A 16,481-nucleotide genomic window follows, 5' to 3' on the forward strand; every position below is an offset into this window, starting at 1 on the left:
ACTGCAGCTCTGAGTCCATCAGAAATGCATTAGTGTTTTGGCCAAACTTACTTTCGACAGCTACCCAAATAAATCCGGGCACACGACCAGAATGCAAATGAACACAAACATATATTTATAAATGTGGAAGTTTGACATGCGTTTGGATTCCGGTGAGAGCTTCAATTCTGCGAGTATGCTGGAGTCATTAAGTGGCTAACATCAGTGGCACATACCTGCAGTCTGATCTTCACGCAGGCTGCACGCATTTGATAAACAATAATAGGAATAGTTTGTGGAGGCGATTAGACCGTACCTTCCCATTTGCTTCTGTAGGTCCACCATGTACTGGTAGCACTGGGCATAGTACGTCATCTGGGCCTCCACGAACTCGTTGAGACATCTAAGGTGATTCGCCTGCAGTGCGACAAGGTCAGACAAAGGTGACGCTCAAGTCAAAGTTTGCAGCAGGGAGACCAGGGGGATGATCTACACCGGTGGTTCTCAACCTTTGTTGGCTACTGTAACCCCCTTGTTGAATATTTTAACCAATTGTCCATTTTATGTGGTATGCTAACTAGCTAAGTAACTGCAAGAGAATCAAATAAATTAGCAGACACCCTGCATGCTTGACATAAGTCACTGTTGGAAATCACGCTGTTTATGATCAATCAGTTTAGAGAGGTCTTTAATATCATTCAAGGTCAGCATATAGATACAATTTTTATCGTAGTTATTTCAATATTGCCAGATTCATGCACGATTATTCACCAATGGCTCTCGTGTATGACATAATTTCACACATTTAAGAATCACCTCACGTACCCTCTGGGACATTGCCACGTGACCCCCAGGGGTCGGCATACCCCCGGTGGAGAACCACTGATCTACACGGCTCTCTCCGCCGTACATTCGCATTGCACCGCTTGCTGCTCGAAACGATGGGCGATGTTCGCCCGACATGCTGGGACGTTCTGCAGGAAATTAATGTGACGGACACCGCGCCTGAACAATGCGCGGTGCAACCCGAAAACGCATCGGAGGTCTAGACATCCACACCGTTGTTCAGCAATGGCCTAGATTAAGGCTATTCTGAGCCCTCGTATGTCAGGGCAATAATTTGGGATGTTTCAATGACTTTTACATCTGCCACCACCTACTGCCTTCTGAACCCCATGGGGCCCCTAGGCGACAGACTGCTTTGTGTTTTGTATTTCTCAGTAATGTGCTTGGCTCTGCTAATGTCATGACACACAGCCTGCGACGTCCGCTTCAGCAGCGAGTGAATTAGCACCAAATATTTCTGTTCGTTGCCCATCCTGAGTACTTGTAGCATGTACTGTCTATGCAGGCTGTAGCATGTAGCATGTATGGCCCTTTTTGCCAATCCGCTGCTGGATGAGGGCCTCCGCACACCGTGCGAGTCGTGGGGGTTATTTGACCAGACTTCACTATGCTGATCAGTGCAGGTTGGTGAAGACTGGAGCAAAGACGTTGGAGCATAGTATAGTACAACAATTTATCTTGCTACACTGCCCTTTGCAGAGGACGCAGCCCCACAGCAGCTTGCGACACTTGTTTCTATGCATGGTGATTGTCACCATGCATAGCTTTTGAGATCTGATGAGATCAAGCATATTCCTAGTGATTTACTCATAGGCAGACTATAGCATAGGCTCTGACTTCACTGGCCATGTCTTACACCTTGATCTGAAAATGTTACATAGTCTAAATATTTGAGAAAATTAGCAACTTCAAATACACTCGAAGAATATTTTACCATTAATGTCAGTATAAAACGGTTCACCCTTGTGAACATTATCATGATGTAATGCCTCATTATTAGTATGTAAAAAAATATATACATAACATGTGAGTCAAGTCAAGGAGAGTAGAACACAATTATGATTCAGTGAAACCTACATTTCCCTTGCCCACAGTCCCTTTTTAATTCAAAAAAATTTTTCTTTCTTTCTTTGGCAGGTCATGTTTCCTGCTGGGACTAACACATTTCAAGGACACGTAGGCACGCTCGCGGTATAAAAGCTCAAAGAAGTTAATAACCAGGACCTCATATAGATGATAAGAGTGAAGTAAAAAAAGAAAGCAAAGCCTAAATGACCGTAGGCCAAAATTAGTTTTACCTCATTACATTGGTAAAGCCCGGACAAGAGGACTTGCATTACGTTCACACGAACACGGAGCACCACATTGAACTGAGCAGAGTACTACAGGCAAGCTGTTTTAGGTAGAGCACAGGTTTTCGGATGGACCGCGTGTCGTTCGGTGTGAAATCTCTCTCTCAAATTTAGCATTCTCTGTAAGAACGTAATCAACCAGGTAGGGCAGCGGTCGGGAACCTATGGCTCGCGAGCCATACATGGCTCTTCCAGTGACGGCATATGGCTCCCAGACAATTTAGAGTTGAAAAAAAAAATCAGTTTGGAACTGATTTTAAAATGCTTGCGATATTACTTAATAATACTGTGTCATTTTAAAGTAAACAGAAATTAGTTTTGAAGATAAATTTCACGGGTCACGGGGCCTCAACGCCTGCATGAAGCTCAACCTCACCACGTATGAACCAGACTACAAGGCCATCAGCAAAACCATGCAGCACCAGAAGTCGCATTAAAAGTAAGACATATTTAATTTATTATACGTTAAAAATACTATATGGCTCTCAATGAAATATATTTAGAAATATTTGGCTTTTATGGCTCTCCCAGTCAAAAAGGTTCCCGACCCCTGGGTTAGGGTGTTGACTGTTATGTTAACCGACTCACTGAGCTGTATTGCATTATATTCCTAAGTATACTAGGTTTGTTTTCTATTTCATTTATACCTGATGATTGCTTGTGTTGCAATCGAAACGTCATATGCTATTATTAGAATTTATTATGTTCTCTTTATACGTGGCTTTACCGAAAGAACCAAAGAGTAATTCCTGCAGTCACGAAAGCTCCAAATTAAGTTTGCGCTATATAGCCCTCCGATGGGCTTTTTGGAATGGACCGCGTGTCGTTTGGTGCGATGTCCGACGTTCCGCTTCACGTACTGAAGAAGCTCCCAGCCACGTGAAGCAAAATGTCAGGACGTCATACCCAACACTTTAAGGGACGAGCCATTACACCCATTAAAGAGATAAACTGTTCAGGTGTTTACGTGAAAAGTACGCTGGCGCGGAAATGTATTTTTGAGTATTTTATTTAAACTATAGTGTTCATGTAGCTCTGCAATGCGATCAGTATTAGTATGTAAAAAAATTAACCCGTAAAAACAAAGCTTTTCACTATAAATCCTTTATATGCGTGGCATCGGTTTTATTTTATTATTCATTTCTGTTTTTCTTGAGTAAGAGTTTCATTTTTATCACATTGGTATTTTAAATTAAATATGACTTTTTTTTTTCCTAAAAAGTGGAAAATTTTGGAAATTTTTTTTCACTAAAATAAATTGTCACGCACAACGAGTCTGTGTGCAAAATGTCAGCTCGATTGGATCACGGGAAGTGGGTTAAAAAACGACCGAAAGATTTGCACGGTCGTAAGCGCGCAAGCAAGCAAGCAAGTGAACTTAATATAAAGGATTTAAAAAATAGGTTTTCACAACATATTATGTATTCATGTGTTTGTTTCACCGTCTGTTAAGTGATAATGCATCGCGGCAGTTTAATGTAATGTAGATCTTCAAGGTGGGTTTGTTATGTGGAAACAATCCAGGTAAAACAATTATAAATTATTCATTCAGTCAAATGTGGGTCACATTTGCTCAAACTTATTTTGTTGGTGACCTAAGACAATAGGACCACAATGTACCTCTTCGAGAACTGCTGATGATTTTTGCATATGTATAGAGGCTGAGTAGTTTAGCGAGAGAGAGGAAAACTAAACTATTTGATTTCCCAGGTAAAGCCCACTTTGTTTTAGAAGCGACCTGGTCAAAAATTATATCTCAACGAAGTGGCTTATCATGTGGAAGTTTATAGCAGCCAAATCACCTAAACGTATGTTTCCAAATTTAGAGCGAAAAAAAGAGGACACTGAGAAAAATCCATGCGACCACGGGGAGAGAAACAAGCAAACTCCAAATACACAGGCGTCGTCAGCGTCGGGATGGAACCCACAACCTCCTGCATACTCGGTGAGGGAGATAACATCTCGCCACCGCAGCGCCCCCTGTTCCCAGGCAGCAGAGGAAAATGAACGAACCCCACTCCCGATGATTGTCAGCTGAGCCTACAAAGATGTGCACCATGGCCAGCACCAGGCTCCTCTTAATGGTGTGCATAACACTGGTCAACACACTTTTTCTGGCATAAGGTATTCCAACGGTTTTAATGTAATTTTGGGGTGCGGATTCCAAATCTGGCATCAGTTTTTGTCTATCACATCAGGTTTTTGAGATATCAAATATTGCATTTTCAATAAAAACTGCAGAAGAAAATTTTTAAATAAATGTGGATATCTACATTAAATTATATTGTAAACACACATTCCTAAAAAATACAGCACCACATTTTAACACTAAAGCAGTCACTGACTCGCAACAACTTGCAATCATAAGTGACAGAGTTAATTTCTGGTAAAATCAATAAAAACGGGGTATGCCGATAGCATTAAATGAGATGTGATAGAGCAAATCTGAGATCAGATTTGGAATCAGTACCCTGAAATTAGTCTAAAACAGCTGCAAAAGTCCAGGCCAGAATTTTTTTTTTGACCAGTGTAATTGATGTCCTTACAATTTTAATATTACAACAATGGCAGACTATATAAAGATTTGAATTGTTTTCTTAAAAAGGAAAGTGTATTAAAATACATTTAAAAGTACCAATATCAATCTATTTCATGTGTGATAAGGATTTCATCCCACAGTGGAATGCTATAAAAGGTTTAGATCACGGGGCAGGATTTATACATTTCTTTCATGTAAATGGAAATTCTTGTAATTTTGATTTCCGATTCCCTCATAAGAAAAGCAGCCCATAGTGTATAATTAATAAGTCTTACAATTTTACAGGTGAATTAAGAGACACAAATGCTCTACAAATAAAGAAGAAAATAATTGCCTTTTAAATTCAAACGAGATTCCACATCTGCTGTATCAACCTGAATTTTAATGTCATGGTAATCTAATCAAACCCATCAAGCAGGCAACACGATTTTGTACAAAAATGCAATGTGCTGTCACAGTACACTGTGGGTGAGCGGAAAAAAAACCCGATACAAAGTGTATCTATTGCACTTTGTAAACAAGTAAAACAAGACTGCGGTCTTTCAGCCTTATTGGGCCAATGTTTTCCTGCGGCTTTCGCTGTATGTTACACTTGGGAACACAGCTCAACGTCCCAAAACACACGTACAACTGACTTGTTGATGCAATGTAATTGTGCTCTTAGTACATTGTTAACAGACTAGTAATATAATTGTGTAACATTAACTAAAGCTAATTAATTAGTGCACATTACAGATGCTTCGATTTAAAGCTTTCGTGACTGTAGGATTCAAAACAGGGCTGTCTTTCGGACAGCTGTTCTTCACCTGAGGACGGCTGCTTGCGTTGTGGCCGAAACGTCGTGAGAATTTTATTACGGTGAATTTTTATTATTTTATTATTTCCCTTCTACGTAACTTTACCGAAAGAACCAAGAATATGAATCCTGCTATTGTTCTACCAGGCCCTGCATGCATACAAATCACAAACTCATAAACTGATCAATGCATTAATAAATTATTCGCACAGCCAAACATCTAACCAATCAACAATTAATGATTAATACTTAATAATATATTTAATATATAAATTGTAAGACAGCTCCATTAGGCTGAAAATGTGTCTTACAAAGAGGCCTATTTGGGGAAATGGCATTTACTGCGGGTGATTAATTTTGCCATGGTAGTGGGGAGCTGCAGCCCAAATTCTGCTCAGAACGTCATCAGATGGAAACGGGGAAATTTCACGCCAATTCCCTGGGCCAGACTCAAATGCGAAGGGTGGTGGAGAGTGCCTCCATACTCGGTCCAACCAGCAGATTGAGCAGACTGAAGTGAACAACTTTACAAGATTCTGTGGCTGAATTCTATCATTATTTTATAGGGCTGCATTTGCCAAGGCAAGAGAGTGCTCGCTAGAAAATGTACAGGATTAACACGCAGCATGTTTTGTTTTAAGTCACATCCACAATTGTTCGTAAAAAAAACAACATACTAGAACACCCTCACAATTTTGTTTTGTACATACGCCGTTACGTTCTTTCTATGTGTCGACTGGCACTCCGGACAACTTGCAAATGAGATGTTCCATCGCAAGGGATTTTAAAGTTCAAATGTTTTTTTATAATAAATTATAGTTTGAACATAAACACGTGGTGCAATATAACGCCTTTAATGTTCCTCTTGTCACCTGAATGATTTGACTTCGTTGGCAAAAGTGTGTGGCACCACTTCGACAAGTAGAGGAAATAACACACGCTCAGACATCGCATTACACGGGCAATTCATCTCAGTCATCATCAATCACGCTAACAGCAATGTCAGCAGCTGCAATTTTGCCTGCCATGAGCAGTGTCCGACAGGACAATAAAAGCCATCATTTTATTACAAATGTATACAGAGTTTTATTGCTGTTTCCCCGAAAAGTTTTGTATTTGTGTTTTTAAACAATTTCAAATCATTTGGCCTTTTGCCGGTCCATCATCAATTGCAAGTCACGTGTGCTTGGCAAGGCAGAAAGAAATATCAAAGGTGGACCTCCCACGAGCAGTACAACATCACATCACAATCGCAAAGGAATGAATGCCTTCCCCGATTACCTGGTCGATAGGCCTCACACACGTACCCAGGGGAGTTTCTGCTTCTATACCAAGGTCTGTTCATAGATACGTGCAACCAAATCAGGTTCTATTTTAGACACAGATATATTCTTTTGTGTCTCCATTGTTGACGTGGCCGATACCATCAAAGGCCCTGTGTCTGTGTGAATGAGTAAGGGCTCATGCAGGCTGGAAAAGACAATATAAATGTTTAGCTTCTGCACCACAGGGCATGAACCCAAGATGTGAAAGACCCTGGCAATGCCGCATTAGACCCGTGAGCCACCAAGTCGCCCCAAGTCATTACTTTATGGTAATTCTACAAGCTACGCAGGGACCATTACCATCCACCATACCCAGTGCACACCCGGTGCATATGATCAGGAATAATCATTCATATGAACAGCTGCTTAATTCAGAGAGCTCACTGACAAGATGTCCTTCCAGACACTATCCCTCGAGACCAGGTTTAGGAGCGCAGATATCGTTTATCTTAGTCGTGTAATATTGTTAAAAAGAGGAATTTATCCTGATTGTACATTCCAGCCGATGTCCATCCGCACAGTACCCGATAAGCAGGCAGCTGATTATATTAATAAGTTTAAATAATTTTAACTATGCACATTCGATGATTTATCTCAGACAAAAAATACATTTGTATTGCACAATCCTATTCCTCGTCAATTTAAAACGTTCATCCAGAATATATAAATATTATATTCTTGGGTCTTTCGGTAAAGTCACGTAGATAGGTTCAAAGAAAACTAAATAAAAAAAAACTACGACGTTTCGATCGCAACACAAACAATCGTCATCAGGATAATTTTTTTTCATCCTGATGACGATTGCTTGTGTTGCGATTGAAACGTCGTAGTTTTCTGTTATTTTATAATTTTCTTTGAACCTATCTACGTGACTTTACCGAAAGATCCAAGAATATGACTTCCTGCAGTCATGAAAGCTTTAAGTCAAGATTCATATAAATGTTATTACACAGTGAAATACTGTTAATATTTGATTTATATTACTGTACTATATCTCTTTACAGCACATTATCATCACTTGCTGAATAAAGGCCTTCTCACGCCGTGGCAGCCACAGGGATTATTTGACCCTATTGCACCACACGTTTCAGTGCGGAATCGTTAAAGGGCGAAGGGGGGGGGCAGGGCCAGGGGGGGGGGGGCTGTTCAGATAAAGCTTGCGACTGATGTTCGCCATGGAGATGGAATCAAACTTGGGTTGCCAGGTTCCTAACTTAACTGACAAATGAGCGGCCATGTTACGTAAATATCTGGGTTTATTGCATTTCCTAAAATATGCACATATATATTTTTTCAGAGTGGTGAATATCCATTGAATAATTTTGCTCCTCTGAATTTGATGCTTAAGAGTTAGTCTAAAATTGGCTGCCTTCTGACCTAGAACAATAACAATTAGAGACGGTTAAGTTTAGCTTAGCAATAAAGCCTCGGTGTTCATCGCATCCCCTTGATGAGATGTAAGCTGTAATCTCCGCGTGAGGGATCATTCCCTCTCTAAGATGGGCCCACTGGTTGGAGGAATCCTACCCATGTATCTCCCATTTCATATTCACTGCTTAAATTCACACTCAGGATTTATCTATATTACATTTCACAAAAATATGTAGCGTCTCTGTGGAGAATACAAAAAAATAGATAAGCTGACAAAATATCTCCTTCATATATAGTTTTTTCCATGTAAAAATATCAAATATAAATATCCCCTTACCCAATGGCCTTCTGGGAGTGCATATTTCCGCAGAATTGACTCGGCACAACAACAACAAAAAACTCTGGACTGGTTTTGACACAGAGTCTCTCATCAGCAGATTCAGGCCTGGTTGCATCAATGCTGAACTGCCAGATGCTATAGGAAAGGACCCTCTCTGTTTGATTTGAGTCTTAGTTCTATATTATATATTACTTTTTACGTACGATGTTCTTCATGCTGACCTACTTGGATGTTCATAATTTATAGTTTGGAACTGTATAAAGTTTGTAGACACACCTGTGTATTATTCCTGACCTCACTCTAATAGTGCAGTTCCCTGTTATGGCTCTGCAATGGCGTCTCGTGATTTGTTTGTATTTCAAGAGAAGATTCAATTTGGTTTTCCCAGAAAGGAGTCACAGTCTCAAAACTTTTCTGGAGGATGCTGCTTGGGGTGTTTGTCCAATTACTTTTTGAGAATCATTGTGTGTCGTTAGAAAACCCACGCATATGTGAGAAAAACAATAATCAGACATTTCGATTTAAAGCTTTCGTGACTGCAGGGATTCATCTTCTTGGTTCTTTCGGTAAAGTCACGTAGAATGGAAATAATAAAATAATAAAAATAAAATATAATAAAATAAGTATCACGACGTTTCGGCCACAACGCAAGCAGCCGTCCTCAGGTGAAGAACAGGTCTGTCAGAAAGATAGCGTCTGAATGAACACCACCAGGCTTGGCAGCGTATATTTAAGCTGGGTTGGAGGGGGAAGAGCGCCTTCCTTTGTCAAGGCGCTCTTCCCCCTCCAACCCAGCTGCCAAGCCTGGTGGTGTTCATTCAGACGCTGTCTCCCCGACAGACCTGTTCTTCACCTGAGGAAGGCTGCTTGTGTTGTGGCCGAAACGTCGTGAGAATTATTTTATAATGTTTTATTTGTATTATTTTATTATTTCCATTCTACGTGACTTTACCGAAAGAACCAAGAATAATAATCAGACACTGTACAGGTAAGGTCAGCCTGGTGCCACCGACAATGCGGTGCAACATACCAATGTGAAAAAGGAGAATGACTTAATCAGCGCGTATTATCTGCAATGACAAATGAGATGGAAACAAGGACATCAATGGAGGAGTTGGAACAAAAGCTGAAAAGTGCACAGAGAAGCATGAGCAGGTGCATGCTGGAAATACACTTGAGGCACAAACAGTACCACATGTATTACAGAACATCGGCAGGTTAAAGTAGGCTTGGGTAGGATACATCGCTAGAAGGGAAGATGAATGTGTGTAGAACGTAGCCAACGGTGCTAATCCAAGATTGCCTAAGGTTGAGAATAACGACGGAGAGGCAGTCAAGGGAGGGAATCGTGCCCCAAGGTAACGTTCGCCGCACAGATGGAGCTATGAAATCAGTTTGCGTGCAGGTGCTGGTTGGTTGTATCGCCCCCCAACCGTCAGAGACGTGGTGTCACCTTGGGGAGGTCTTAATCCAGGAGTGGAGATTATTCATTGCTGATGGTGATGATGCCACAGTGACGATCTAATACACTGATGGCAAGCAACGCTCGAGGAAAGAAAGCCGTAAGAGTTATGCGACTTGGAATAAACGATCTCGCACTTACGTGTGTGGTGCTGATCCCCTCCAGGAGAAGCCGTGTGATCTCGGCCTGCCTGTCAAACTCCGCCTGAGCCACACGCACCTCCTGCTCACCCTGTTAGGACGACAAGCAGCCACGCTTTTGCACGGGAAACGGTCTCTTTGCACGAGTTAAAATATCATTACAGAAGGGATGTATGCCTGATTTTTGGATTAAACTGAAAAGTCTAAAAGCCATGCCTATACATAAGATCACGTTGTTTCAGATTGATACAAATGTATGGCGTCACAGGAAACGACGTCACTTTTACAGGACACTTCCTTGTTTCCCTGCCAAAATTTACCTGGAAAAATCTAAAGTTTGTTAAAAAATTTGGTTTCATTGGGTGACATCACTTTTGGAAGCATGAAGATGTTTAATTATTATAAGACGAAAATAATCTAGAAATCTGAAACGATATCCAAAATAGTTTTTAAAATTAAGATGTTTTTTTTATATTGCTGGCATTCATCCCTAAAATATATGTTTTATTGCACTGTAATACCTATGTTGTGGTATTTGTAAGTCTGGGAACTATGGAGGTCATGTGAATGTCATAATCAGAACAGTAAGGTTTTAACCTCATAAGCACATCCAAGCATGAATGTGCGATTGTTAATGGGTTGAACAAAACTGGGATTAACTGCTGTGGTCTAGCAAAGCACAATGTCCTATTAAGGCTCATGCAATTAATTGGGCTTTATAAGGCAGACGGGGTCTCATCCTCGGTGCGCAAGCTTGATGACTGTGCCTTCCCCTGCCGCCTGGGTCAATGTGGCCGAGAGAATGGAGGAGGCAGCACTGCAGATGCAATGTATGCAGTCCCGCTTAGAAAATTATAATAGTGCACGGTCTCTGCACACAGGGATACTCTGAAACTTTAATTAAAGTAAACACCACTCACTGCTCTGGGAAATGGTCGTAAGTGCTAAGCTCAATTCTCAGGCACACGCCGCGTGAATCCTGCACTTGCTGCCAATTCCATGCACCTGGTCCTGCGTCTCAGTTCACCTCTGATGCAGCACGTCACCAGGGAGCATCTATTACAGCAAGATCTCAAAAGTGCGGTTGTGCAATGCACAGCAGGTGTGATTCACCAAAGGATGCAACTGGCAAAAGGAAGACTTATGGAGAGACTCTAAGAAACCTCAGTTGTTTTTTTTCTACCTCTTAGAGTGATTATGGTTCAGCGAAGAGCCAGTGATTTGGACGAACAAATCGAGACAACGCAACAAGCCAGCGTGACGGTGTGCAGGCCCTGCAGTGTAACTGATGAAACCGGGCCTTTTCCATTTTGAAATCGATTTTTTGTGGCAGTGTGAGCGATGGCCAAAGTTTACATTGGAGACCTTTTTTGAACAAAAAAAAATACTGAACAGCTCATCTAAACTGCATTTTCTGGCCGCCCTTGCAAATGAGATGTTCCATCTCAAGAGATTTTGCAGATAAAAAAAAATGCACAATCTGGGAAAATCTAGGGGACACTTTGTCTGGCCAGCAGATTTGCATGCAAGCCCTGCAAGTTATAAACACTTGGCTGCACTGCTGAATGTTTCTACAAAATTCTAAGTGGGCACGCAGTATAACTCAAGACTAGCCTTTCTGGAAACTTAGAATTCTCCACAGTGGGCATAGGCACAGAGGTGACAAGAGGGGGGGGGGGGCAACCCCCCCTCCCCCACCGTCAACTTTTATACAGGAGGACATGTACATTACATGTTGTAACTGTTCAATTAATAATGTCCGTATGACCCTCTGGCTACTCAACAGAGGCCCCATGGCTACTTGTCTTCTAAACTTATATACCTGTCTGACGCCTGGCAGAGGAGGTTGTGAGCAATCAGTCATATGCACGGACAAGGTCTTACTTAGCATGTAAGGTGACACTAAATAGGAAAAGTGTTCCAGCAGCAATTTGGGAGTTAGCCTCCACTTCCGAGTGATAGGCAGTGACGGGCAAGGCTCTCAAATGTGAGTCCCCCTTAAACACACCAACAGCAAATCTCAACAAGAAAAAAGAGATCCATTTCCAACGTCAGGTTTAAACCTGCCAATTGGCCAAGTGCTGGCATTGTACTACGCGAGTGGCAGATGCATTCTCCGAATCCAGCGCGTCGTCGTCGACATGCGCAGATTCCAATCACACACGGGAGTGTTACACGGCCGCCGTTCTCATGTCGGCCACTTCGTAATGCGTGTGGCAATACAGATTGGGTCTCGTTTACATCTGGTGCGATTGCTCAGTCAATACCTAGCCTGTGGGCTGCCAATGTATCGTACTAGGTAGGACCAGCACAACGGGGTTGAAGTGATGCCAGGAAAATAAAACTTAGCACCTCTCGAATTAAAGCTTTCGTGATTGCAGGAATTCACATTCTTTGGCGCTTTTGGTAAAGTTCTTTGAACCTATCTACGTGACTTTAGCATATGACCCAAATAATATTAGCACCTCTCACACAGCCAACGCTGCACTGGTGATTAGGGGCATTAATGTGAAGCAGTGCATTGTGGGATTATGGGTGACTCCCTAAGACTGGCCCACTAACTGAACCATGGGATCTGCAATGGTGGCAGATGAGTTCTGGGGAACACCTATCCACTACACATTGCAAAGGCATCGCATGCTGCTGAAGCGTCACACCTCATGGGTTAAATGTTAGCCAACGTTACATTACATGTTAAATGTTAGCCAATGTTACATTACATGCACTGCAATGCATATGTTGTGTTGGTGTTATCTGAATGTCAGGAAGAATACAGAATAAATACGCACAAACACATTTTTGTAATTCTGACAGTACTGATGATTCCTGGGCTTTAAAGGATTATATTGTGTTTTAAAAATGTGATTATGAACATCGTATTTTTGTATAACTGAAATATCACTGAATACAACTGTCTGAAACTCAGTAATTTCTAAAAAAAAAATTGAATTATCAGAAAAATGTAATCATGCCCATGAATCATGTAGTTATTGTTAGCACAGACAAAAAAAACTGTGAATCACAAATTGTATAATAAGCAACAATAATTACGAGAAGAAAAATACATTGTTAGGCACGGGTCATGAATATTTATTAGAGACAAGCTGGGTGCGAATGTGCCATTTAATATTGCTGTCGTGACGGTATGGGTGTAATGATGCAATGATTAATCGATTAAAGATAATTCTCTTACATCACAATACAGGCATCGAAGCATGTATGCGAGCAAATTGTAAATATCAATCCACAAATGTCACATTTAATGGTTTCATATGACTTCTGGAACCACTAGTGACTGTTAAAATTAACATCAAATACAATAATTTCTCCTTGAATCGAATCGTTACATCAATTTCAACACTGCATCATCGGGGGGTCGGCATTGGGGGGGGGGGGGGGGGGGGTGAATCGTTACACCTCAAATTTAAACTTTTCACGAAATACATTCCCACTTACTTTGGAGACCTCCTTTGTCCACATCTTGAGCGGGGCACAGAGGAAAGAACAGGGTTGAAAAGGATAAAGAACAACAAGTACAGAGCAAAAGGGATTTCGGACTTCTCCTTAAGGCTTCGACTGAAGAAGCGTTGCTAAGGGCTGTACACACAGTCTGCTCGTTCACGACGCGACATTCCTCACCACTGTTGTTTAGCATCTCACGACCTCCATCACAAAGGTGCAGTGTACTCCCGCAGTTACATTGAAAATGGATTCAAGCAATGTATAATAAATAAATAACGGTATAAGGATTTCGATTTAAAGCTTCCGTGACTTGCAGGGATTCATCTTCTTGGTTCTTTCGGTAAAATCACGTAGAATGGAAATAATAAAATAATGGTAAAGTATGCTCATGACCAGATTCTGTCTTCTCGACAGACCTGTTCTCCACCTGAGGATGGCTGCTTGCGTCGTGGCCGAAACGTCGTGAGAATTATTTTATTATGTTTTATTTTTATTATTTTATTATTTCCATTCTACGTGACTTTACCGAAAAAACCAAGAAGAGGTATAAGGATTATTCTGTGTAACTGTATATGGGGCAGTGCTAGTGCAGTGGTTCGCCCACTTCGCTCTGCGTACGATTTCAAGCCACGGATAACATCAGCAGTGAACGATGTCTGGAGCAGCCCTGGGTCCCCTTCTCCTTAACTAATCCACATTGATCAGCATGGTAATGTATGCTCATGACCAACACGGCATGGGGAGGTCTTTCGTACAGAACTGAATCAAATCAAAAGGGGTTAAGATTATTATGACTGTATTATTATTATGAGTCTATGAAACCAATAAAGGATTTTAACATCTAATTGTACCTGTAAATTATTGCTTTGCGTTTAGAACATCCGCAAATACAGTGTAGAGTAGTTAATTGATGAATTATCGAGCTTCTAAACAGCACAAGGTTACTGTGGTGGATGGAGCATGACAGCGAGCCAGAAAGAAGTGCAATGCAGTGGCTACAGCCCAACAGCACAGCATGGGGGAGGCAGCGGGCGGCAGCAATCGTGACATTTCACCTATTGTCCAGATATTGTCGTACAAGTGTGAAAACCAGTGGCATTACAAGTGTTTTCAGAGTGTGAAACACACACAGCTAACCAAGCCGTGTCACGGATTTCACACCTGGATAATATGTTCAATGTTATTAATTGCTATTAAAAATAGGGTATCACAGCCAACAGCTTTAAATTTGGAGATACATTTTTAACTCAAATATTAAAATTCAGAACGCTGCGTTTGAATATAATGCTTTTAATGATGTTCCGATTCATGTTTCCTGCCGCTGCTGCATTCTGCACTCCGTTGGGGCACAGCTGCTGCTGCTGTTATGCTATAAGTGCACGCGTGAGCAACATTTACCGCCAGGGCTTTATCTCCTTCCTCTGTGCCCGTTGCGAGCTGCTCCCGAAAGCAGGGGGCGGCACAGGGGAACGCAGACAGAGTACGAGGGCGGCGGTGGCAGTTGGGTAACACGCAAGGAGCCACATAACCTGGCAGAGACCGTTCTGTGCATCCGCAAAGCCACACTGCGGCAGAACCCGCCCCACCCTCCCAGAGAAGCAGAAGTGGTGGGTGCGAACCAAGCAAACAGTGTCTTCCCTGGCCCTTTTGAGGGCACCCACTAAGTGAACCAACTATGGCAATGCAGTCTTGCCTGCAGGAATGTTGTGCGTACTGAAATGTTCTGTCGATTGGCAAAAAAACTATCTGACAAAGATATTAAAATTAAATGGTTCCCAATGCTGGTTTTGTTTTCTCTCCATGCAATGTTTTCATAACATATTTTTCAGGAGCAAAACTGATTGAGTGCTTTATGAAGCCATGCAGAATGCTGCCTTTGAAAATACTTTGAATGATTTTTGAAAATAAAATCTGGTATACAAGATTGCTTAGGTCATTAACATATATTTAAGCAACTTATCGAAACTATGCTAATTTAATTTTCATATGCGTTGAATGTAACTTTCTGAGAGGTTACACAGTGGCATTATATCATGGTCACATTTTCATGATAAGCTGACACTATTAAAGCAGTTTTTGATCCTCGAATGAAAAGTAAACGGAGAAACACCGCAAAAATATAATAAAGGTCTTTCCAAAAGTCCCGATGCAGCGAAGAGTTGCAATATTTTATTAGTTCGTAGACGCGAGAAGTGATATTTCAAATTTCTTAAAGCAAACCCTTTTTACGAGTCAGACGAATGTCAACCCGGACATAAAATATATTTCTTCAAAGGTTTTTACCTTTGATAGAATAGCGCCGTGATGGCATAAATTGCGCTTTCATCAAGGTACCCAAGTGTGCAGAAGAATCTAGAATGTGGCACCCTCTACAGGAGGAAAAAACATAAATACCTTCCGTCGAGATAAAAATACCACAGTTTTCCTTGCAGGGTAAACTTAATATAACATAAAAAGAAAATGCTCACGTCTACCCCCCCCCATAAATAAAGAACTAAAACACAACTCTAAATACTGTTAATTAAGCACGCCTTCCGAAAGGTTGGGTATTAACATTATTCACTCAAAAGAGAGAGCGAGCTGGAGCTGATATTCTCTAATCCAAAAGGGTCATCAAAAAGAGCACATTGCTCACAATGCCAATTTTAGTGCCAATCCGTGGAGTTCAATGAAAGACGTGCAGGGAATTTTTTTTAAGGCAATGTATGTTCAATTTATTGGCCAATCCTGACGAGCAGTCGATGAAATACCTCGCCTGGCAGAACCTAACGACTGTATGGGAGTTTCATCGATCCCTGGGTTGCAAAGTGTAATTATGATGTATATGGTTACAAGGGTACATTTCATATATTTTTTTCCCCTATTAAAG

At 41.3% G+C, this 16,481-nt stretch overlaps 1 protein-coding gene across 5 annotated transcripts in view; it reads right to left on the minus strand.

The window, feature by feature from the left end:
* SH3GLB1 (SH3 domain containing GRB2 like, endophilin B1) overlaps positions 1–16,481 on the minus strand; it is a 50,805-nt gene that overhangs the window by 12,216 nt on the left and 22,108 nt on the right. For 2 of the 5 annotated variants that reach the window (XM_061550636.1, XM_061550639.1), the window contains 4 exons: positions 15,011–15,049; positions 13,607–13,630; positions 10,152–10,241; positions 296–396 (listed from right to left, as the gene is read on the minus strand). In XM_061550636.1, coding sequence (XP_061406620.1) covers positions 296–396; positions 10,152–10,241; positions 13,607–13,630; positions 15,011–15,049 — 254 coding nt within the window. The remainder of the gene's footprint in view (positions 1–295; positions 397–10,151; positions 10,242–13,606; positions 13,631–15,010; positions 15,050–16,481) is intronic. The other 3 variants (XM_061550638.1, XM_061550640.1, XM_061550641.1) reach the window with 2 other exon arrangements.

This window comes from Lethenteron reissneri, chromosome 12 (assembly GCF_015708825.2).
Source record: "Lethenteron reissneri isolate LAM-NWPU_2019-01 chromosome 12, ASM1570882v1, whole genome shotgun sequence".
Classification (NCBI taxonomy): Eukaryota; Metazoa; Chordata; class Hyperoartia; order Petromyzontiformes; family Petromyzontidae; genus Lethenteron; species Lethenteron reissneri.